Source organism: Thunnus albacares, chromosome 22 (genome assembly GCF_914725855.1).
Source record: "Thunnus albacares chromosome 22, fThuAlb1.1, whole genome shotgun sequence".
NCBI classification, from domain to species: Eukaryota; Metazoa; Chordata; class Actinopteri; order Scombriformes; family Scombridae; genus Thunnus; species Thunnus albacares.
Window position 1 is genome coordinate 14873446 of NC_058127.1, and position 24950 is coordinate 14898395.

Genomic DNA, 24950 nt, shown 5'->3' on the forward strand with positions numbered 1-24950 from the left:
ATGAAATTGTACTGCACTGTGCTGAAATTACAATTTTTTTTTTAGTTTTAGTATGTGAGAAATGTATTCCTATTCCTAATGTTTATTTATTTATACATGTTGACAAAATAACCCTCAGCTCAACATCCACTTACTCGCTTGTTCTGGGGCTTTCGACCATACAACATGGTCTTCATCAGCACAAAGAGTTTGCCTGCCACGTCTAATTCGCATTGGCTTAAAACCAGAATCATGGAAGTTTTGAACATCTACTGTTTCATGACAACTGAGAAAAGTCAGTCTCCTGATGAGGACCATGTGATATGGTTAAAAGCTCCAGAACAAGCAAAGTAACTAGACCTTGAGTTGAGACTGTTTTTGCCAATGCATGGTTGTACAAATGCTAAATTTTAATGATTAATCATTAGGTATTAATAATGTAACTTACATATGTATTTATTTATTATTTAATATTTGATGGCCATTATGTAATTATTATTGTTTACTATTGTAATTGTTTACTGTCTTTTTGTGTTATTGTATGTATTGTAATTTCTGTTCTTCACACAAAGCTAACAAAGCTTTATCAATCAGTAAAAGTTTATTCAGTCACAAAATCTTTCACAGTTAAAATAGATCATTCATTTTCACAAGCATTATATATAATAACATAGATAACAATATAGTACAACATCCCATACATTAAACAAGGTTTATGTCCATTCATGAAGTCTTGGGTTTGCGTCTGATCACTGAATTGATCCAATCGATATAGTTCACCACTTTAGTGTAAACACCAGGTTTCCCAGAGCGGCCACAGCCCTCTCCCCAGCTGATGATCCCATACAGGAAGCTGACATCATTCCTCGCGCAGGCCAGAGGGCCCCCGGAGTCACCCTGGGGAAACACAAACACACATATAAACATTCGTGCACGGATCAAAGCGGAGGCGCACAAACAGCTGAGTCACACACTTCAAACCTAATATATTTCTAAAAATTGCACTCTACCCTAAGATAAACAGTTAACTGTGACATTTTCGTTTAAAAGGAAGGAGTTTAAATATTTTACACAGCAGGTTGAGTGGGTAGCCTGGCGCTGCAAACTTCAGATCCTCACTGACTTCACTCAGGGGAATCCCTGCTGCCATTTTAAGTGCCGTCCCACACTGATACCTCGAGTTAACTTTCTGATATCAACCCTTGCAGAGGCGAGGGAGGAGATAAACAACTATGAAGGTTTTAAGAATCTACTTAAGTCAGAATTTCTAACAGGGCAGAGCAACGAAAGAGTCAAAAAAGGTGCATTTCTCTGTGTTCTGTCCTCTGTAATGTAAGATGTGTAATAGCAGGAGCAAAACCTGAAATTAAAACAATGTGACAATGCAGAAAAAATAAGTATCCCATAGCCTGCAGTGTTGGATTTATTCATCGCCGTCTGTCTCGAAACGCTTTCTTACCTGGCATGCGTCGACGCACCCGTTGAGCCCCGCACAGATCATGTCAGCGGTGACATGGTTGCCGTAGACTTCAGGCTTCCTACAAGAGTCGTGAGGAATCAGTCTGACTCCACCCTCTTGCAGAGTGGAGTAGCCGTCTGCCTCTGTCAAATAAAGACAAAATAATCCATTACCTTACAAAAAAAAGTGGATCCTTGTTAACCTGAGCAGGGTCATAGCCAGGATTTTAGAAGTACTGCTGTCATGAAATGCACATACTTCACATAAATCAAAGTCTACATTTGCAATATTTTTTGCAGGTAGAGACTTCACTGATTGCTTTTGATTGGAAAGAGCTACAGATGTTTTCCAGCGACTGATTTACACATCACAGAAGTCTTCACAGGCTGTGACATTTTGAACGTTTTAATGGTGCAACCTGAGCTCGTAAATCACTGCTTTTAAAACTACCGAGACCTTTGGGATGACAAAATTAGTGATGTATTCACAAATAGCTGGTGCCAAATTACGTTTCTAACACTTAAAGGTGCCCTGCGGAGGTTTCTTGTTTCTATGTGTGTTGAATGTGTTTCCTTCCTTATAAAACATTTGGAAAGCCAGTTTTATGAGGAACATTGGTTAAATCCAAAGAAAGTGGAGACTCACTTGTAAAAACATCACTTCGCAATGCAGCTAGTGTCAGAAAATGATACATGTTACCTTTAAATGCATTGAAAATGTAGACAAAACTTCTGTCAAAATGCTAAAGAGCAAAACAAACGCCGGTTCTGCTCTGAGAAATTCATTCATTCATATCAAACAAAGCATCTGTGATCAGTGTCAACATATGAATGTAGATAGCTGTTATCATATCATCATAATGACGCAGATTTGCCTCATCACTCACTCTCGTGCATGTGTCCCCAGCCGCTGATAGTGCAACAGTAGTCGTCAGGGAACGTCATGTCTTTGTCTGGGAGACAGATGGGTCTGATAAACGGGGTTCTTTTCACACACTTCCCGTCTTGCTTCTTCAGTTTGATCAGGACTGAAGAAACAGAGATGCCACGTTAGAAAACAAGCACGCAAACAATAAAGCAAGTGGTAGACTTGAAGACTCCGATACCCTATGAAACTTCCACACCCTCCAGTCAATGTGTGTGTGTGTGTGTGTGTGTGTGTGTGTGTTCATGAGGGGGAGCACACGGACACAGCTGTTCAGTGACGCACAGCTGTGCAAGCATACTGGGGTATTAAATGAGTTTGTGCGTTTCTGAACGGGGATGGGAGGTCCTCTAGTTTATGTGAGTCACCGGTGTGTGTGTGTGTGAGTGTGTGTTTGAGTATGCATTTAATGATTACCAATGTCATGTAGTGTTGGGTTAAACACAGAGAACTGTTTTGGAAAGATGTACTTCTCCACTCCAAACGTCCTGGTGTTGGGACTGGTGGTGTTGAAATTCTGCTGGCCGAGCACCACGCGAAGCTGAGACTTCAGGGGGCTGCAGGGAGACATATTGTTATCTATCATACTGTAGATAGTGCAACACTTTGTTATCTCAACAACTACTGGCTGGATTTCCTTGAAATTCACTGTGAATGATTCACTGTGAGTCCCAAGAGGATGTATCCTCTTGGGACTTTTCTTTTAGCGTCACCGTTAGCCTAAAATTTCCAAGTTTGCACAGGAAATATTCAAATCTAAAAGGCAGACTGACATAAAATTAGTCCAGTATATTCTTGCTCCCTAGGGGATGAACCCTTTCTATTTTGGACCTGATTTTAATGATCTCTTGGCTCTTCCACTAGCTTAACTCTACACTTTTAGCTTCACTTCTAATAATAAAGGCTCTAATAATAGCTAAGTCCCCAGCATGTCGTTCATTATGCTCAACGCTTTTGTATTGTGCAGTGTAAAGACTCTTGTTATGCTTTAATTAGTTTAATAAAATCCCAGCTGGTACCAAAACCCAGTTCAACAGAGACACTGGCAGGCTTGCAGATATAGTATATAATATACTGTATGAGATGTTCTGTCAATAAAAGGTCTTTTTGCACTTTCAATCATCCAATTAAATGATTTAATGCTTACAAAAAAATCTATCTTTGAACTTGAACAATGACAGCAGATTCCTGTTTGCTGACATCACAGGGAATGTGTGTATGCATTTTCCTGCGTGTAAACAGCATCTGTGCATGAGACGTTTTTAGGTTTTCCTCGAACTGGATGCTTGTCTAAATATAGTGTGTTCATAAAGCTGTGATGCTGCGGGGTCAGAGTCTTTAAATCGCACGCCTTTTGAGTTGTGACCTCTATGTTACCGGCGACGGTCAGAAAAACAGTTCTGAGAAAATAACGCTCCCCTCTGAACCATGAATGATCTGTTTCTGAAGGATTCTGAAGGATTCAAACGAAACGCTTTGAACCTTTCATACACAGGTTGAAAAGGTTTCCCAAGGACTTTTCACTGACAAGGTTTCAGAGGCACTTGATGACATTTTGCGAAGAAAAAAAATAACATTTTGTACATTATGTTGACTCATAAAGGCTCCTGCAGTGACATAAATCTAAATATCACCATCCACTGTGACTGAAGTGCCCTCGTGACATACTTGCGGAAGAAGCAGTGCGCTGCAGAGACGACCCAGCATGAGGAAACCAGGGTGCCAGCGCAGAAGTCTGACTGTCCGATGTAAATGGCTGCCATCCAGGGGTGAGTACCTGGCAGGGCGGAGCTTCCGCCCATAATCCGCCCCCTGGCGGTCGATAACCTCTTCTTGTGCTTTTTCCCACACACAGGCTTCTTGGCCGGCTTGGGGGGCTTCGGTTTTTTAATGCCGGGCCAGACGTTGATCTGAATTATCCTTTGAGAAGCTACATGAAGAAACAAGTTGAAGCACATGATTATTGAAGAGCTTCAATCTCTGCTGATGCTAAACTACAACAAACTACCATAAACCAGTCTAACAGCTAGAATATTTTACTAACAGGCATCCTAAAAATACCTCTTCTGATTATTTCCGATTTTGCAGCTGACTGATTCTCCCCTGGAAGAAGCAAAAGAAGCTTTTGTATAGGATGATAATGTTAGAGTGACAAAGCATCCTCCTGCTGCAAATCATATGTTGCGGAGGGCTCAGCAGATGGAAAGAGCTTGTGGATTCTGTGCATACCGCTGGCATCACGACAGAAGGCCAACTGTGCCAAATCCCACTCACCACATAAACATCGGGCTTCACCTGACATGACATGTTGATTCAGGGTGAGTCATTCTCTTTTTTTTCCCCTCCTTATCTCATCAAGCCCTTTTTTCTCTCTCTCTCTCTTTAAAAAAATCTCTGCGCTGATCCAGTCGACTTGGCTGGATTCAACGTTTCAGAGCAGCGTGACTCAGCAAAGATTAGCTGTTCTTCGCACCCTTTTTTTTTTTTTTAATCACAAACATTGGATTTCTAATTAAAAATGGAAGCATTTAATGAGGTGTTTTGATTTTTTTTCTCTCAGATGAGAAGTGTCGCTGAATGTGCCATTTAATCAAGGCTGTGAAAACGGAGATTAACTTTTTATTTTTTAGTATGATGAGATGAATGTTCAAAGAGGCGTCTATGATAAGGACAGCTAAATAAATATGCCATCCTTGACAAGCTATGTAAGAAGGAAATGTCGCTTTTTGGTTTTAACCTACCAAAAACAATAAATTAACAACATTTATCATTCATAAAGCCCAACAGTGAATAGACAGAACAGGGTTAATAATGCAGGAATGGTAAGACTCAAGCAAAATCAAGCTCTCTTGCATATATGTCTAGCCAAACTACCAATTATATGACGCTTTAACCATCTTATTACAGATGCAATTAAGTTCTGCAACACCCTGTGATTCCTAATCTGTCCTGACCAAATATTTCAACACACGTAAGCCTAAAAAATCACTGTCCCGCTGACAAAAAAAAAAACAAAAAAAGAAACTCCAATCCTGTGCCTCATTTACTCACACACAGCCATCACACAGGAGGGGATGTCACAGTACTCCCAGGAGATGGCGCCGTCATTTAGTGTGTAGCACCACGGCTTCTTGTCCCCGTCTGGGTTTCTGCACGCACAGAAACACAGCGAACAGAGTGTGTGTCGGTGTGCCATCATTGTTTTCAACACATTACTCAGTGCAACATGTGTACAATCAGCCACACAGTCAACAGACAACAATGGTAAATATTTTACTGTCACCTATAAGATTATAGTGATTTTAAAGCTGCAATAAGCAACTTTTTCCCAGCAATAAGTTCACATGATCCGTCAGAGTGTGAGGCACTCTGTTAGTCTGAACATAATCCAAATGTTTGCTTGAAATGTTTGGGACATTTTGGGTCACGTACAATTTTCTGTTAGCGTGCCATATGCTGCTGGGTAGTCATAGCAACAGCATCTGAGGGAAGCAGTAAGAAACAGAAAAAGAACGAATGTACAGGAGATAAGACCTTTTTTTTATCGCAGACAGGCTGCATTCACCGTGTGCTTTTTTTTTTATGCTTGTGGTGGTTTTATGGTTGCTGGTTGCCACTGAATAGATGTCATTTGAGGGCTCATCCACATGAGTGACAAGTGCTGGCACATGAACTGCACAGATAAGGGGTAGGACTAGCAGACTGCTTTGCTAGCTCAGGGTAAAAAAAAAAGTTGGTTATTGCAGCTTCAAGGACGAATTTATGGGGAAAAGTGTAAGGAAATCTGGCCTCACAGATAAGCCAGTTAGTACTGGCAACCATCTTTAAGAATTAGGTTTGTTTGCCAGTCTGAGAAACAATTTTACATTTCACTGAATCTCATCGGAGCTCTGCAGGAATTTGTCACACAAAGCGACAAGTTTCAACATACAGTAAATTCGTTTTATCATTAAAAGTAGCTTCCATTTATCATGATGCTTTCAGAAATCTACAGTAGCAGCTAATTCAGAGGATGTCTCAACACACACACACACACACACACCTGCAGTAGGCGTGCTCCCCGAGGCCCCTGAGGGGCGAGGCAACCACCGTGCCGATATGGAGCTCGTCATACAGCAGGTCCGAGTTCCACGGCAGACACCGGGCGCCAGACACCGTAGTGCCCACCACCCCTCTGTAACCTGTGCCCCTGCTGTTATAGCACTCTGTCTCTGGCTCTGCACACACACACACACACACACACACACACACACACACACACACACACAAACCACAGGCAGAAACACATCTCAGTCGTGCCAACTTTAAACCTGCAGTGCAACACAGGTGATGTAAACAGTTTAAATGCAATCACACAGTTTCCAAATGCGGGTGAGGAACTGTGTGATGGCAGATCTTCGATTTGGAATCAGTCAGAACAAGTCTTTTAAAAAAAAGAAATCTCTCTGTGTACATAACAACAACAGTTACAACCACTGAGTACAAGTGTAGCAGCTTGCTCATGTCTTCACCTGCTACTGTTAATCAAGCCATTATCACACCCACATGCATGAACAGGCAAACTATAAAGGACAAATACACAGAAGGGCACGCATGAACAATGTCACTCGTCAGCCTGATAAAAGCACATAAGATATGCTGTAATGACGCAGCCTTCAGTTAAATGTTAAAGCTATTACTCATTATTTCCTGCTAAATTTGATGATACTGATGATATTTAGTCACAGCAGATCATGCATCTCTATTGCACTGTCAGTCTCGCTTTTGCTCACCAAAGCTACAGTGCGGTCCGCTGTAGCCACGTCTGCAGCTACACACTTCTTTGCGGGTGGCTATGATCAGTCGACACGTTCCGTCGTTCTGACAAGGGTTCGAACGGCAGGCTGCACACACGAAGGCACAAAATGTCACATATTAACACCATCAATCATATCTCAGCAATAACTTTGACTTCTAGCAGAAGATGTTAGCGTTCTGGATACATTTTCCTGTGCGTCCAACGTTCACTGTTTCTTTGCAGATGATTCACAGTTGTTAGTTTTATGAACCTCTCAGTACATACATGCTGTTATCAATGAATTACTTGCAGCCTCAGCAGATTCATATGAACTTTATCACACTGTAGTTCTGTTTCAGTTTTGGTTTACATCACTATCATCAACCTTGTTTCCAGATAGAGCTGCAACGATTAGTCAATTAATCGATTCGTCTGCACTTAGTTTGCTGGTTGCAGCTTCTTGACTGTGAAGATTTGAAGCTTTTCTGTTTTATACATGACAGTAAACTGAATATCTTTCAATTTTTGGGTTATTGAGATAAAATCAACATTTGAGGACGTCACCATAAGCTCTAAGACATTATATTGTATATTTTCTGACATTTTATAGGCAAAAGGATTAATCAAGAGAATAGATTAACCAATAATGAAAATAAACCTTAGCCCTGTTGGAGAATTTAACAGCTAAAGAGACAGATATTTCCCTCAGGGGTTGGTGGGGACATAAATAGAGCGAAAAGGAGAGTGAATATTGGATTTACATTCACCCTGTGGACTCTAAATAAATGCTAATCTTGCTCCACGTTTGCTCGATGTGTAAATAAGTGAGTTTGCTAACAAAACCACCATATCAGCTTTATAAGATAATAATATGTCAGTGTTTTACTGTGTCCCCAAAGGGCAAAAAATCAATTAGTGAGGTCTTTTTGAAAGCACAGAACAAATTGGTCCTATGCTATAATGTACACACAGTATATGTGACCCTGAGTAATCTCCTGAGATCCATTGCAACATCTGTGAAATATGCTGGAGAATAGTGTTCCCACATCTGCGCATCTGAGGTCATCTGAAAAGCACATTCAAGCCCGTTTAACAAAAGGATTTTTTTTTTCACATGACCACTGTAAGATAAGCTCTAACCATCATGAGAAAAAAAAAAAAAAAAAAAGCGGTTTCGGCTCAGGAAGCATGGAATCAGTTAAATGTCCATGAACATCCCCCTTTTGAGATGAAAGCACCTTATGGACCCATGGGGTGTGTCCTAAAACACCATTCTTGAGTCACAGTGAGTCATATAATCTGTCTTTTCTTCCATGGCAAGGTTACTCTTGTAGCTATGGAGCTGTGATCAAAGGAAGGGTAGGGCTTGCCTTTCATATCTTTTGCTGTGAGGTGATTTTGGAAAGAGAAAAAAAAGCTTTTTTTTCCAGACTGGGAGGAGACCTGATACTTGTATTTGGTGTGATAAGTACAAAAAAAAAGTTTGTTAAACAAGAAAACCTAAAGCAATCTTTGCCTCAACTGTACTGTTCTCCATCTTTAGTCAATGTTTAAGGTATAAATGATGCATAAAAATGCACAATGTCTCCTGGAAACGTAGCTAATTAGTAACTAAAAGTAAAGAAAGTTCAGTTCAGTTTGAGAATTTGTGTAAGGGCGTATTGTTTTGAGTTACTATGAGCACATCACCTTATTGGGTTCCACTATCATCAGTCCAACAAAAGCAAACTACAGATTTAAAACAAGTTAGAGCAGAACAACAGCAGCTGAAAGCATGTCTTACTCGTGTAGCGAACTCTTTCACACTTGATTTCCCCTGCCACACATGTGCACTGTTCCACATTACGGAGATGAATTCGTCCCCAAGACTCCCCGATGTCATAATAGCGCAGGTGTATGGTTTCATAGCACTTCTCTGAAAAGCAGACACAAGACATAAAAGGCGATAGGTTGAAATGCGAGAGGGGATAGAAGCGTTTAATGGAGCGTAACAGGGCAAAGTTGAAGGGATGAGCTGAAAAAGATGCATTCAAAGTGCATCCACTTTTTTTTTTTAATGTGTGTGTTTTTGCTTTAATTGTGTCTGTATTGTGGTTAGCAGTCAAAAATCTTCAAATACCAAGTAAAACCCATCTGCAAATGACTCATAACTGACTCATATCTTGTCTCTGAAACTAAAGTTGAAGAGAATAAAATAATAATAAAATATATTTTTAAAAAAAAGAGAATTACAAGAATAATTAAAATAACGTCCATGTACCCTCAATTATTTTACAACGCATGTCAACTGAAATTAACCTTTAAAACATGCATCTATAGGCACTTTTCATCATTTTTTTTGGCATAATGGTCTTAACTCAAGGTCCAATTACTAGCTTTTTCCACAGCTTTCAAACACATTTCATGGTCTTCATCAGCAGATGGAATTTGCACCAGTGTCAAACTTCCATCGCATGATAAAAGGGGGTAATTTTTAATCTGTTTCTGGTGCTCACTCACACCAAATTCAACTGAACCGATTCCATAACAACTGGGCGCACGCCATCCACTGATGAAGACCATGAGATGTGTTTGAAAGCTCAGCAAAAAGCTGCACTGATAGGCACAAAACAGTTTTTTTCTTGAACGTACAGAAAGAAAAACAGAAGATCATTTTAAACAACTATAATAATCATCACCACGTCTACTTACTCTGCTCACACAGCCTCCCAGAGAAGCTCTCGGGACAGGAGCACTCGAACGAGTGTCTGTGCGGGATCGGCTTGCAGACGCCTCCATTCTGACACGGATTCACCTGACACACGTCAGCTGTGACTCGTCGTGACGCGTGGACGAAAACTGGAACGCAGCAACGAGAAAAAAAAAAAAACAAAAGACAGAGTTTAAACAGAAGCAAAATGCAATACTTCATATAATAATCCCACTTAAGTACATTTGAAATTAATGTGTGTTTGTCAAACTAACCATATGGTAGAGTTTTCTCTGGTGCACAGAAGCCCCACAGCCGGTCCCGGTCAAAATTATGCGTAAGAGAGCAGCTACGACAGAGGGAATAATTATAATACAGTCATTAATAAGTCACCCAGATTACAACATGAAGACATTTTTATAATGACGCATTAGGTTAGGCAATATGACAATAATCAAGACATTTTATCTCTTTGACATCTTTGGGTTTTAAACATTGTGGGAAATGTTGCGTAAAACTGCTTTATGGCAACATTGGGCAGCCAGTTTGATTCTAAAGGAGGGAAGAAGAAAAACTCTCCCAACAATAATCAACCAACTCTGTCAATTATCCACTAATTTAATCAAAGTCACATCAGCATACCTGCCTAATAGCAAATCCATCTCAGCACTGAGCACATCACAAAATATTGCAGTAACATTATGTGTATTTCTTGGGTTGTATATAATTGGATTCATGTTGCTCCAACTTGCTGGCACCCACCCTTCCTGTCTCCAGTCCAAGGAATGATGACTGGAAAGCCCTTCAAACGTGTTTTTTTTTTTTTTTTTTTCAAAGAAGATTAAATTAACAGCAATAAAAAAAAATGATGGTTTTATTGTGACAGCTGTTTATACTCCCTTAGGATAAACGGCATGAAGTAATAAACCTGCTGTAAACTACAACTTTGGTTAGACTTTAACAGGAATTTTCAACATTTTATCTCATGTCACCTTTTAAAAACAAACATGATTTTCTTTATGTGACACACAAATCACTACAAGACCCTCCAGCGATTATAGCAGTGGGGGGAATTTATTAAAGCCAACTAGCTCATTACCTCATTAGAATTTGCATTATGTTTCCCCATGACACTGTTGCATAAATCCCTCATCACTGAGAGCTGTAATTAGCTATGACTACACAATTACATGCCACATGAGTGTCATTACTGCCTGTGACATATAATGGAAAATACCAGTGTTTGATGTTCATATGAAGTCATGTCACGGTGTGCGGTTTGAGTGTGTGTCTGAACAAAAACCAAAATATGACGAGGCAGCATTTCTACCTGAAATGTTTGAGTTGTCTCTCTGTCTAATTCGAGTGTGTGGTAACTTTTGTGCGATTACACACACACACACACACACACACACACACACACACACACACACACACACACACACACACACATTAGTGACTGTTTGTGTAACCAAGACAGCAGGATCCAGTCTAGCTGGCTAATGAGGAGGACTCACAAAGGTCTTGAAGAGAGGATGGTGATGCAGCGGTGATGAATCCTTCCTCCCAGACGAAATGGGAATTTACATTCTTTGCCCGTTGTAGTGAAAACTGGCAGCAGAGCAAAGGAAAGAAAAAAAAAGCAGTTTGTTTGTGACTTTTACTGAAGACAAACAGGCAAAAACACACAAAGACACAAATCAGAAAAGTGTCCGAAACATTTGTGCAGCTTCCTCCACTGACATCTTTTGACTTCCATCTGATTGTAAGACAGTAAATCCCTGAGCTAAATCATTTCTGTCATGACAGGTTACACACCAAACAAGCCTTAGCTCACACATGTTTTAACATTTCCTATGTTGCACCAACAACTTTCTCAGTTTCTGCAGCTGAATATATATCAGATTCACTGCCAGTTCAATGTGAACCCCCCTCCCTCCCTTCTCTTTTTTTCCTTTTAAATTAAACACAGGACTTCTTGGAGGTGAAGTAAAACCTACCTTTCCGGCTCTCCCTGTATGGCTCTTTGGAGATGGCTGCTTCATATCCAGACACTTCAATGCGCTGAAATCAAGGAAGAGGAGTTATTTCACTGCGTTTTCGCTTATAACGCACGCAAAATGGATTTAAAATAAAAACAAATTTTAAAAAAAAGACGCACAGAGGTGAGTAGGATGTTTAAAACTTACCGCCCATGCACTGAAAACACAAGGTAGAAAGAGTAGTATAATGTATGCCATGATGAAAGTTTGCATCGTTTGGGTCCCTGGTGTCCGGAGAGGCTTATTTCCTGAAGAGTGTCTGTGTGCCTGTCACGTTATATCTGTCAGTTTCAGACTCCTCAGCCTGCTTTTGGTCATAGGAAACGTGGGAAACCCTGCAAGTAGTATCCTGTTCCTCACAATTTCAAGCTGTATTGAGTAAACCCGTTGCGTCATTAGGCTTGTCTATCTCTGAGGCATCCTATATCCCCGACTGGTGTTCCCTCAACAGCCTCTCTACAGACGCCCACGGTTTAACATTGCAAGTTATAGACAGACACAGAAGAGTCCAAAACTTTCCACAGGCGGAGGCGGGGGTCCGAGGTCAGCTGGGGTCCCCTTTCCAGCAGCCTCCTTACTTTTTGCCTGGGTCGCCTGATATTAATTTTTTTTTTTTAAAGCCGTAATGTCGACTTTTTCTACGTTAACACACTTTATTCTTGTTTATGCTGTGATGTCTGGTTGTTCTGCAGTGTTTTAATTGTTAATAAATATTCCCGAATGAACAATATCTCATTTAGACGGTTCCTGTCGGTGCTTAATTGCAGGTCAATGTTCAATTAACAGCCAGTTAACAACAGCAGCCCCGTTGTGACGTCACGGGGCTAAATGGATAATAAGGGTTTAGCATATTAAGATATTTTGGATGAGAAACAGGCCAGAAAGTAAAAATTAAGGTGTTTTTTTTTCCCAGCGGCGTGGCTCTAACCATTAAGCAAGTTATTTTAACAGAAACATTAGGACACAATAGTAACAATATGAAAGAAAATTAACTTCAACTCTTATGGAAAGCAATATAACCCTGGTTCCAGATCTCTCATTGCTGCCCACATCTAATTACAATTTAGTCAGCGATTCAAAGTGATTTCAGTCCAATAATCTAGGCTATAACTTCATAATAAGCTCATAATTAATTCCACAGAGAGTGACGTTTTATGTCATTTTTAATCAAACCAATATTTTAGTTATTAGCTTAATTAATGCTAACAGGATAAACATTTGTATTACCAATAATAGCATAGCTACCTGTCAAAGGATGTGAACCAGACACACACCAAGTGTTGTTAGTTGAACTTTAAAAACTCAACAGGTTAAAGGGTCACTCATGCAGTAACACTACTGTACTTATGACTATAGCCACTGTAAACCCTTTACACCCTGAGGGTGTCTCTGTTTGAGGTAAGCCTGTCTTACAAAGTGAGGCCATTCATTGTTTAATCTGTCTCTCACAAGTCCCCCAGTTTTATTTTTAATTTATAGTATTTTTTGGAAACAGTATAAGATATGACAGGAAATGAGGGAGAGATCTGTGTCTAAGGTCCCTGGCTGGGGACGTCTCATTTCATGGTCAAACCCCCCTTAACCTCTAAACGATGGCTGAGCCCCAAGACTCACAGTTTTATGGAGATGCATTACTAAATCGCTGGAGTATCCCTTAAACTTCAACAAAGTTTTTGCACACAGGTTTATGCCTGCATTGAATCAGAAGGAACCAACAGGTGGCACACCGTTGTCCCTTGACCTCATTTTATTAACATACATCAGGTTCATAGACCTTTATCAAGTAAGGAGAAATTTCACTGATGAAGGTCTTTGAACCGAAATGACGGACAGAATATAAGATTATTTAAGTTTATTGTGAATATAATAAGGACCTCTGCATGGTTTTGTTTCTTCAAAATACAGGTCGCACTTGCTGCAACCGACTAAAAAATGTACTTACTTCAAGTTGGAAGCACAGTTTTGCTGTTTATTTCTTCAGAATGAGACTGAAGAAATACAGGTGTGCCTGCAAGAATCCCAACATACAGACGTAGCGCCACAGTAGCTACTATGGCGAATGGCAGAAAAGTTGAGAGTGGAAGCAGTCTAGACATCAAAACGTTCACATCTGGGTCACTGAGTTATCTCCAGTTTTTTGAGATCAAGAGTTCAATCTGGGGGTGTATTAGAGATCAAGGATCCAGGAGGAATTACTGTTCCCACTGAGGAACAGTAACAGCAATAGCTTTGAGTTTAGTGAAGCATAAATGTGAAGAGCTAACCACTGTAGGCCAACTGTTCTATCAGCATTCCAGCAGTGACATGCTGTGTCAAGAAAAAACTCCCCAGTCCTATTATCTAACCTCTAATTTTCACCAGCTGTAATAATCTCTCTCCAGATGCTGAGCGAAAAATACAAAGAGGAGGCTGAGCGACTTAACAGCACGTCCACAGGTCCCCAGGTGAGGGTGGTGTGTTTCAGGAGAGGAAATTGTTCAACTAAGACAACGATAACTGTTAATTATTGACAGTTTTGCTTAACTTAGCAAACACATTTAGCTGGACAAATATGCCAAGTAAGAGAATCCAGTGCTGTGAGTGTCTTATGTAAGACTTTGGGTTATAAACTACAACAGAGGAGTATTGAAAGTATTTTTTTTATGAGGTGGACTTAGAGGTTACGTTGGTGAGGATTTCCCTCCAAGCAAAAATACCAGAAGTATTTGTATAAAATGTGCATATTGCAAATAAATAACTACACTTTTTCAAAAGAAAGACGAGCATCTTTTTGTTTGGAATTACAGCCATCAAAGTTTTTTAATCATTCAACATTTGAACAACCTCAAGACCACAGAAGCAGGAAGTACAGTCAATAAAAGTACCGTCATGTATCATCTGTAAAACAGGAAGAAGATATAATGAAGAAATAGTTAAATAAGAAAGAAGAACATTGTGGTTTGCCTCCCTTATGATCCTAAAAACAGGGTCCTGCCTACATATAGTCCAACAAAAGTGGGTACCACTTTCTTATAGGGCACACTTTACTTTCAGTTTGACCAAAAATCCTAACTCAAGGTCCACTTACTAGCTTTTTCTGTAGCTTTTAACTGCTACTCACGGTTTTACTCAGCAGGATACTAGTGGAAACAGCTAGTAAGTATGCAGTTAGTTAAAATTTTCGTGTCAAAGTGTTTATAGCACTTTAGAAAACAGTAAAAAAGCTTTTATTTAGAACAATATTGGTTTACTGTAAATTAACAGCTTATGATGCATCCATTAACTATAATTTATAAGCTATTTGTCAAGTATGCCTTATTAGAATGGGATACCTGGGCTTTTTCCATGGTTGTCCTTGGTCTTGCATGGCTCATAATAGAATTACTTTGCGCTTAATTAATTAAACTATATAACAAAAACATATCACTGTCCCAAAATTACAACCAGTACTAAAAATCAACAAGATGACACCAGCATTCTTAACAAATTTACAATATCTATCACCATAATATTGATTTTTTTTTCTTTTTTTTTGTGTTTGAAGTGGATATTGACAGCTTTGTACATGCAGCCCATCAATGGACTTATTCCCTTTTAAAAGACAGTGCCTCAGGCTTTAAAAGTGCAGCAGTAGGGGGTGGATCCCTTTAGACAACAGTGGCCTTGTAAAGGTCTGTCTTGCAGTCTTTGCCCTCTGGTGGGTTGCGGCCGTTATGGGGCATCTGGGCGTTCCTCATCCTGCTCTGGCACTGCCGCAGCTCTGCGACGTAGCCCTGGAAGCTCAGGCTGAGCTCAGTGTCCTCTCCCTGGGATGTCTCCAGTGTCCCCTCCTCCAGATGTACCCCCTCCACATCCATCACCTCCTGGACCGCCGGTGCAGCATCGGCTCTGTCTGCGGGTGTTTTGGTGTCGGTGCTTGTGTCTGTGCTTCCCTCTGTGCACAGGAGAATAGAAAGACATGGAAAATTCAAGATGAGTTGATGTATTGTATGACGGTCAAGATTTTAATGACTATTTATGAAGGTGGTTGTGAAATATGTGAGGCAAACACTTAAAGGGGACATATCATGCTTTTTGTGATTTTCTTTCATTTATATACTGTTATATTGTTGGATGTCTATGTTAAACATAGTCAAAGTTCCAAAACTTGAGGTGAACATATGTAAAAATGCCACCTTCAAGTCAAAGGTCAGGGCTTCAGCCTGCTGTCAACACCCTGTATGGAAGATTACTTCTACTTCCCCATCGAACTTACGTTGGATTGTTCGCATATGCCCACAAACGGGCTTTGTTTATATTGTCCGCTCACATATTTCAGATTGGATTCAGGCTTGAACATGTACATATGTATTTAAAGTTTATTTTCTAGAGAAATCTGAATACTGCTGTTTACGTAACCCCCAGGTGTCTGACAGGCAGCAACAGAACAGAGTAAGCTCATCGAAAGGGGGGTCCCGTCTTTTTTAAACTGTAAATCCAGCAAAGATTTACCAGCAGAGCCCCAGAATATCAATGTCAACCTGGAAATGTGCATGTTATGTCCTCTTTCACAGCTGTTCTCACTACACATCAACAGACCCAAGAGACATTATCATTCATTTGGAGTCGTCCACTTGATGTGGAATGTAAGCTCAAAATTTAGCTGTTTTGATTTTCACTCATTCGTAAGGGAAACATCTGGCTATTTGCATATTAAATACTCCACTATGTTCATTAGCTAGTTGCTAACTTTGTCATTTGGTGCTGGGTTTATAGTCCAGAAAACCAAAACAATGAGATAAAAGATGTTTAAATGAGTAAAACACTCAGTCAGGCGGTAATTATCTGTGGATTTATCACTACAAGCAACTCATTTAACATTACATCGTCATTTGATCCATTTTTAATATAATATGGATTAGTGCAGCTTTAATTAAGTAAATCACAACAAGCAAACAAGCACTAAAAGCGACATGTGGTTGTTAAAAATGACAATGACCAAACATGGATACAAAATACTTGTCATACTTGTCCGTCACTTCATTTCTCTGCATCTGTGACTCATGTGGGCTCACAGGCGACAAAGCATCAACTATTTATTACACTGGCCATATGCTCAGCATAACTATATTAGATTTTAGTAAATCTAAGACATGGAGAACTTTGTCACCCATCATCCCTTGGGTGCACACATCAGTTTAATATGTTTGTATAATCTGACAATTGTATAGGCTTGTTGTGTAATCTGGACAGCTGTTGTCAAGACAAACTTGATGACATAACTGTTTCCGCTTGAACTTGCTTAACATGCTTGCCAAATCATGGCAAAGGACTGTGAATGAAACAGGACGGGATTAAACGTAATAAATCATTGCGTCCCTGTCACATGTGGTATATTTCAACATTAGCACTTGTCATTTTAAACAATTCAAAGCTGCATGACCTCATCAGGAGGCCCTGAACACGAGCCAAACCACAAACCGTAAACATCACATTTAAAGAGGATGTGTCGGGCATGGGAATGACGTTCCCCTCTTCATGTGCGAGTGTATTCGGGTGGCTAAAACCAGGAGTTTCCGGGATGGTGGCATTAGAGTTATGATGAGTGATAAACTCTCCACATCTCATCTGAACCCTGTGGCCTCGCAGATTCTAAACACAGAGGCTCGAGTGACTCAAACACAGCACTTCAAACCATAGACTCTCCTCTAGCTGTGATTCACTGCTGTTCAGTACAGATGTAAACACAGCCGTAGAGTTCTAACAGCTGACCTTACACAGACCTTCAGCAAAAGTACAATAACAGTACAACTGCAAGCACCAAGGTGAACCTCCAACTAATTCAAGGATTTCTCAGCACCTGTCGAAGTCTTTGAGTACTAAAAATCTGAAATGATTCAGTCCTCTTGTCATAGTCGGTGCTTTATCACCACAAATCTCTGTCGCAGGGTTTTTTTCCGCAGGATGTGATGTATTGATGCTGGTATGCGGAGCTGCTAGATGACGCTTTTTGATGAATTAGGATCTGATGAATTAATAAGATTTTGTAATTTCACTGCCATGAATTTATTCATCTATCCATCCATCTTCCCGAAGGGGTCACAAGGTGATTAATAATGAAAAAAATCTTATATCTACTACATAAAGTTCTCCTATAATTGCTATTTACTTGTGAAATATCAGATACATTTACATACAGTAGGTTTGTAAATATATTCAAATATATGTGAAGATTAAAAAAAATTGTACTTATAGCTCATAAAACTTCATTAACTTATTTCATTATAAAGGGTCAAGGCTTTACATGCACTTATTACCATTCAGGGTCAACAGGGAGGGCATTGAGGGGTGAAATCAGGACCTTTTTTTGTATCATAAATGACTTATTTTGAGATAAAAAGTAAAAATGTTTAGAGGTTATATACTGTATGTTCAATCAAGATTGTATAATTGTATTGCGCATGAAATTGCGATTGATAGGCTGCTTGAATCTGTGTTCTGCACATATGGCTGATTTTGCTTACTCATACATCTTTGGAAGGAGGGGAAATTCGGAGGGGAAAGTCCAATACATTTTTTTATTTTAGATTCTGTTTCTTTAAATCCTCCCTTATCTGCGAGACAGAACCTCACAAGCATAGGTGTCTTTATTTTTTACCCATACAGCCTCCTCATACATGTTTTCAGCTGTGACGTATAAAAAAAAAAAAAAAAAAGATCTCTTGGCTCAGCTGTTTAACATGGGCATTCCTCCTGTGGTGAGTCTTGTCCACAGTCATGGCAGCAGCAGCAGGGAGCTGAGAGAGACTAGCCAGACTGGAAAGGACCCAGTTACACAGTCCTCACTGAGGCCGACTGCCAAAGATCTGCTTCCATTCCTCCTTGACCGCCAGATGGATGATAAGGCAGGCCTGGGGTCAGCAAACCGCCAGCTCTCAGAGTTGACGCAGAGACACAAGAGGGGAAGACAAGTGAAACAAGCCTGGAGGAAAACTGAGCCATGTGGCCCCTCAGGTGCACAGTGCTGAAACTCTTTTTGAGTCATTACAAAGCACTTTTGGAGATAGAGGAGGTAGGTTTCCCATTTACTTCAAGGAATCCTTTAAACTGGTCCATCCGGGCCAAACTTTCCTCTGACTGAAAACTTAAAGACTTCAAAGAGGAAAAAGAAACATAATCTCTGTATAAACTTAATACGTTATTATGTCGCTAAAGATAATTCTTTTTTATAAAATGAAATGCTGTTATCAGTTTATGAAGAGGGCAGCTGCTGCACTGTTGACTTGCCCTAATCAGTATCATATGAATGGAGTTAGACTGTGTGACGTCTCCCCCTAGTGGAAACTCTGAATCACCGTCGACCAGGACCACAGACCCAACGCTTGCCAGACAGGGAGAAGTTATTACAGCAACGATTAAGAAATTATCCTGGTAACATAAAGCTGCAGTTCTGCTCCTCTGGATACAGACCAGACCCCCTTATGGTTTTGATTTCCAGTCTATGCAGGGGCTAATTTACACCTGATAAACCAAATGATTGCTGTAAACTACCTGTTAGGCCAGAAATACTCATAATGGTACTGTTTTATAAGCAATTTTAGTGTCTTTTTAGTGCAAGATAAATTCTATTAATCTTTGTGGTTGATGCACAAATTTCAAAGTTTCCCTTGAGCTCGTTACGTGTGCAGTTTGGTGATTTTGTAGTAGAATCTGAGGAGACATGAACTCCTCAAAATCCTTTTATCCACATATGTAAGGACAAAATCTTGACTATTCTCTTGCTACCTCTTTTCTACAGCACTTAATTATTTCTGATGTGTCTTGTAAGCTTTGAATCAAGCTGAACTGAGGAACATGTTGATCCACCTCTGCAGTAATTATATCTTATTCCCTTGGAACAGCAGAGGGCGTCAGTCTGACAGTAATACACGAACTGGAGAGAGATGTCTGCAATGACCGAATCAAATATACTGACAGTAAAAGAGGAGAAATGCTCTTTTTGAAACCACACTTGGTTAACTTCTCTTGCTTGGACTGATGGACTCAGACAGTTTCGGTGGCTGTTTGTGCCTTAAACACATTATCATGTCTGTGAGCGTGACTTTCCACCCTTTTCAAAGTGTAACAACTTTATAATGTCTCTAAAAAAAGTGAAGTAGAGGCGTGTTAACTTGTTCCATTTCTGCGTTTGCAGATTCCTGCACAGATTTAGCCATACAGAGCGTAACAAAAATGGTCAAACTGAATCATAGCAATGTTTCTATTTTAGAGACTGGGGAGAAAAAGACTGAGAGAAATAGGCAGGGAAAATAGATGAAAACCAGTAGTGACAGTTTCTATCTGTGTCTCAGTCAACTCGTGGATAAGGTTACCATGGCGCCCGATGGTGGGAAGAATCGGCGCTGATGCACTTAGCAACCAGAAAAGAGGAGCGAGCCTGTAGAAAAGCTGAAAGGCTTCGATTCCTCCTCATCATCATGTGTACATATTACCTTACTTTAAGGCCTATCTATTAACACAAGGCAGTAAGGTCAGAGCGAACATGCTCGTCTTCCTCCGATAAAGTGCTTTGAAGTGCGAGGTACTCATCAAAAGAGATTTTGTTGCTGGAAAACATGTTGAGCGTGATTATCTTCTCTTTTTGTGGAGTTCACAGTGTTTCAAAGAAGGCTATCTAGGGTTTTTCTTTCAAGCTCAGAATCAAAACACGCTGCGTCTAATTGGATATCTGAAATTGCAGAGAAAGCTTTTGGCTTTTTTTTTTTTTAAATGTCACATCATCTGTAGAAGAAACAATCACCGTCACAAATCCATTCACCTCTTGATTGTAAAATCTCACACAGTGGAGGAGTATGTGGGTGGGGGGGAATGTCGAGTAAAGGAGGAGAAATAGAAAAATGAAATCCATCTGCAGGAGATGATAATGATCTGGCACTCCGTACAGAATCAACCGACACTCCTGCACACAACGGCAAGCTTTGAAAAGCACAAGTTTAACAAAAGACAGGTTCAAGAGATCCATAAAGCCACGTTAAAGCTACACACACCAGAGACCATAAAAAAAAACAACAACACACAATACACCAAAGCAGGTAGACCAAAGCAGACTAAAGACAAACAATGTTTAACAAGACCGCACAAACCCGCCACACTGAGCAATCTGAGCACAAACAGACATACACACCGAGCAGCGACACCCCTGGCACAAGCGCACACACACACAGAGAAAAGTACATAAAGGAGTGGGAGCTGATGAGAGGAGGAAGCCACAAGACAAAATGAGACAGAGCTAAGGGAGAACGGGAGAAGGCATGCGGAGGCGGAGAGGAGAAGATGTGGTGGTGATGGTGGTGATGGTGGGGGGGAGAGGGGAAGGAGGGAGGGAGAGGAGGGAGAGGAGAGGAATTGAGCTCACAAACGTGTAAAAAGACAGACGAGAGTGATTTCCAATTCTAACATTTATTAGATCTACTGAATCACAGGTACAGAGTTTATTGGTAGTGATTATCTACATCAGGCATCTGGAGAGGGATTGAATGACCCAGATAAAGAATGACAGGCAATTCAACAATGTCACCACCGGCGCTAAGCAGCACTTGTCCTCCAATGACTAATTCTTTTTTTTTTTTTTTTATCGTTGCTCAAATTGCAACAGTAGGAGCTGACACCATTTTAGTGACTCACTGGTTTTAGAGAGTTGCGTAAGAAAAAAAAATACAAATTGCGTTTTGACATTGACATTGTTGAATTGCACTTAACTAGAGGTGGTGGGATGGAGAGGAACACAGCATTTGTTTTGTAATGACTGACAATTTCATGTTTCTGGTTTGCTACGATGTTTTTCTAATTGTACATGATGAACCCATAATGCCAGGAAACACAAGCTGCTAATCTCATCATTTTCAATCGCTCAGTTGCTCTGAATTATAATCATCAGTACATTTACTGACTACAGTACTGTCAAATATTGATTGTTAATCCATATGCATTATGCATATATATTATTTATATTCATAAGCTCTGCAATCAGTTACATCTGCATTCTCATGCACCCAAAACTACAAAATAAACTCTAAATATTTAACTGGAATAAACTGATCCCAGTCATGTGGCCAACCCAACAATTTGTGGCATGGGAAGTGACATCCAAGTAAACGTTACTCACTAAACAAAATATACACATCACTATTTACAACTTGATCTGAGTGTAATCAGTCAATCACACACATGCTTTGCTATGTTTATTAAAACAAATCAGTTTAAATGATTGGCAAACTGAGAAAGAGTCAATATCAATTTGTCATTAAAGTGCATCAGAGTCAGTGTAGAGTTTAATCATGAAGGTGGTCTGGTTTAGACCACCGGAGAGAGCGCACACATGCACATACGACACACACGCAAACACACGGAGCACTGGTTTATTACACTGTAGAAATACCTGAACTGGACTTTCCCTCTCCACCTGCGTCTTGAGGGTGGGACAAGGGTGGTGGTGGGGTGAAGTTGGCCTCGGGCAGGCTGCCCTCGAAGGACGGCATAGGGGATGGAGATGCGGGCAGCAGGGTGCTGTTGGGGCTGTTGATGTCGCCCTCCCCGACAAGGGTCAGGTCGCTGTGGGAGTCCTCCTCCACGGTGCGGAGGCTTGGCCGGGTGTCTGAGGGCCGGGGGATGGGGGACAGGTGGGTGCCGAAAGGCGCGTGGCGAGGAGGGGGCAGCACGCACCGCCTGGCCGCGGAGTGTCCATTGGCGCTGGAGCTGAGGGAGGAGTCCAGGCTCTCCGATCGAAGGCTGGAGGTGAGGGGCCCGCGCGAGGAGACGCCGTTGCTTCGCTTCAGCGAGTCAGGAGTGGAGCAGGCCAGGTCAGAGGAGACGGAGCAAGAGGAGGTGGAGGGAGCCAGACGCAGGAAGTCGGGAAGCACCAGGTCTTCTTTGCTCAGGAGCCCGCGCTGGTCGTTGGCTCGGGTGCTCTGCGCCCGGCTCAGCAGCTCAAAGAATTCTGAAAAACAGATCAAAGATGTTTCATCACTTAAACTTTCCAAATAGGTGAGCTACTGGGAGAAAAGGATTAGTTTGGTTTAACATGCAGCGTAGCAGCCTCACCCTCTAGAGCTACCAAGGAGATCAGTTAGTCCTGAGGCAAAGCAGAGCTTAGAAATCCACCAGAGGTCAAAAAAAAAAGAGAGAAAGAAAGAAGGAAAAGGGGGATTTACCTTCAGCTTCATCTATATTAATCTTTTTCTGTTTTCTCTTTTCCCCTGGGAGTGCAGAGTCTGGTCCACTTGCTCTCACAGAAAAGTCCTTTGGTGTTGACCTCTCATCTCCCTGCAGATGCAACAATAACAATGCACTCTGTTAGGGGATGGAGGGATGGGGAGGGGAGGGGGGGGAGGGTCATAAGGGGAGGGTACTGTGATGAGGCTAAGCATGAGCTGCCAAGCACCCTACTGAGCGAAGTGTCCAGATTTACTGAGACCATGTAAAGATGAGCCTGGTCCATCTGTTGGCTCTGTGTCTTTACCGACCTTGCTAGTATCTACAGCGAGTATGATCTGCCTACGTGTGTCTTCATAGCTTATGCACAGAAAAATATGAGCGAGTGAGTCAGCCGCAGGCAGTGTTAGGGTGAGGAATACCAAAAAAAGAACCAAACAGGAAATACACACCAATTGAAGGCTTAGCATCGGCTAAATGTTAATGACGATTAATGTGGTCCGCTATTAAATGATACTGGATCTTGCAGAAGCAGCACAGCATTAGAAAAGGACAAAACACCACATCTGGACATTTGGAGTACTTACTGTTGCAGAAAGACTCCTGGTTGGAGGATGGCTTTTTAGGGAGGAAGACTTGGATTTGTCTGTTGAGGAGAGAAGAAAACATGAAAAATTCATCAGGTAAGATTGAGAAGAGGAGAGAGAGTGAGACGGAGAAGGGTGGAGAGGACACTTGAAGACAGAGGAGACATGCAAAAGAAAGAAGTGGAAACTATTTTCTAGTGTTAGTTGAATTTATAGAAACTGGTTTCCTGTCCAAAAAGGCAAAAAACAACTTCTACAATCAATTTACCTTTATGTTTAGTTCCTAATTTTTATGCATTTATGATATTTAGTATTAAATATTGGACTTTGGTGTGTTTGATAGCCGTACCTTTCCCTGAGGCTGGGTCCACTCGCTCCAAGACGACCCGCAGGCCATCTAAGCTCGATATGGGGGCGCCCAAATCCAAAGGCTCAGTTTGTCCACTCTAAAACAAAACAATTTAAAGGTTTGAACACATGAGCATGATCACCTGGTGAGCAGAAGTCTGAGTATTTTGCTATTTAATATCTCATTTGAGACATTTGACATTTGAGTTCAAGAGCATTTTGCTTAATTTATGAACCATCTTTCAGCTTCAGGTCTACTCTATAGTACAGTTATAATGCCTGGAAACCCACAGGACTAAAATACATCATCTGGTAAGGGTTTAGGGGAGGAGTAAAGAGCCGGCATGTTTGAGGAGTGTCGTCATTCTTAATTATAGCCCTTGTGCTCCATCTTCAGAGGCTGGGCTGAGTCAGAGTGCTAACCACCGTGTAGAGATGGAAAAGGATGCGGTCGCTTCCCTCCCCTAACCATAATACTCCACCCTGTGGCACTGTCAAACACTGCACAAGCTGCTCTCTGAACACACAAGAGATTCAGAAAGATTATGGCATTGTAGCCACCGGGGACGACTTACTATTTTGGCCACAAGATCGCTGAGGTGGAGGCCATATTTGGCCACAACGGGACGAAGGACTTCAGTGACTGGTTTGGTAGGTTTGGCTTTCAGCCCCACAGAGCGATTAATGGGTACCAGGTCCAATCTAAGAGCAGAGAAAGAGCAAAACTTAGGCATTAAAGAAAAGTCAGAAAAAGCTACATTCATAGGAAATCAATAGATCCAAGTACACTTTGATTCATACCTAAACAAAGTCCTCTTCTCCAGCCTCAAGTCTCGTGAGCTGAGGGTCAAGCAGTCTTGGTCCAACACTAAAGGCTATGAGGAAAAAAAGCATGACGCCACACATTAACAACACATAAAACCATATACACTAACATCTTTATTCAGGAACTGAACGATACAGTCTCCATTTTAAT

The 24950-nt window shown here is 41.0% G+C and overlaps 2 protein-coding genes across 8 annotated transcripts in view; both read right to left on the bottom strand.

The window, feature by feature from the left end:
* Positions 1-561: 561 nt before the first annotated feature.
* Positions 562-12530, bottom strand: LOC122973176 (hepatocyte growth factor activator). 3 transcript variants are annotated; one of them, XM_044340494.1, is made up of 15 exons: positions 12018-12530; positions 11829-11892; positions 11346-11439; positions 10104-10177; positions 9831-9977; positions 8923-9054; positions 7135-7245; positions 6405-6579; positions 5414-5511; positions 4424-4465; positions 4031-4292; positions 2780-2919; positions 2325-2465; positions 1439-1581; positions 562-876 (listed from the first exon to the last, which is right to left on the bottom strand). In XM_044340494.1, exons 1-15 carry the CDS (start codon positions 12081-12083, stop codon positions 703-705), a joined length of 1863 nt encoding a protein of 620 aa, XP_044196429.1. In that variant the 5' UTR covers positions 12084-12530; the 3' UTR covers positions 562-702. The 3 variants fall into 3 exon arrangements, with proteins under 3 accessions (XP_044196429.1, XP_044196431.1, XP_044196430.1); XM_044340496.1 differs by lacking the exon at positions 8923-9054 and having other exon boundaries at positions 12018-12529; XM_044340495.1 differs by lacking the exon at positions 4424-4465 and having other exon boundaries at positions 12018-12529.
* A 2111-nt stretch (positions 12531-14641) lies between these two features.
* The window catches only part of LOC122973539 (regulator of G-protein signaling 12-like), a 38478-nt gene continuing 28169 nt past the window's right edge, over positions 14642-24950 (bottom strand). For 3 of the 5 annotated variants that reach the window (XM_044341129.1, XM_044341128.1, XM_044341130.1), the window contains exons 12-18: positions 24776-24849; positions 24550-24676; positions 23976-24072; positions 23627-23685; positions 23039-23150; positions 22267-22824; positions 14642-15783 (exon numbers count right to left, since the gene is read on the bottom strand). In XM_044341129.1, coding sequence (XP_044197064.1) covers positions 15497-15783; positions 22267-22824; positions 23039-23150; positions 23627-23685; positions 23976-24072; positions 24550-24676; positions 24776-24849 — 1314 coding nt within the window. In that variant the 3' untranslated portion in view covers positions 14642-15496. Of the gene's footprint in view, positions 15784-21271; positions 22825-23038; positions 23151-23626; positions 23686-23975; positions 24073-24549; positions 24677-24775; positions 24850-24950 lie in introns of those variants that run through there. The other 2 variants (XM_044341132.1, XM_044341131.1) reach the window with 2 other exon arrangements.

Coding starts and splice junctions, on each gene's coding strand:
- LOC122973176 (XM_044340494.1), bottom strand. CDS start 12,083: ATGCAAACTTTCATCATGGCATACATTATACTACTCTTTCTACCTTGT. Junction 10,178..11,345: donor ATCCTCTCTTCAAGACCTTT/GTGAGTCCTCCT, acceptor CCTCTGTCGTAG/CTGCTCTCTTACGCATAATT. Junction 2,920..4,030: donor GCGCACTGCTTCTTCCGCAA/GTATGTCACGAG, acceptor GTCTCCCTGCAG/CCCCCTGAAGTCTCAGCTTC.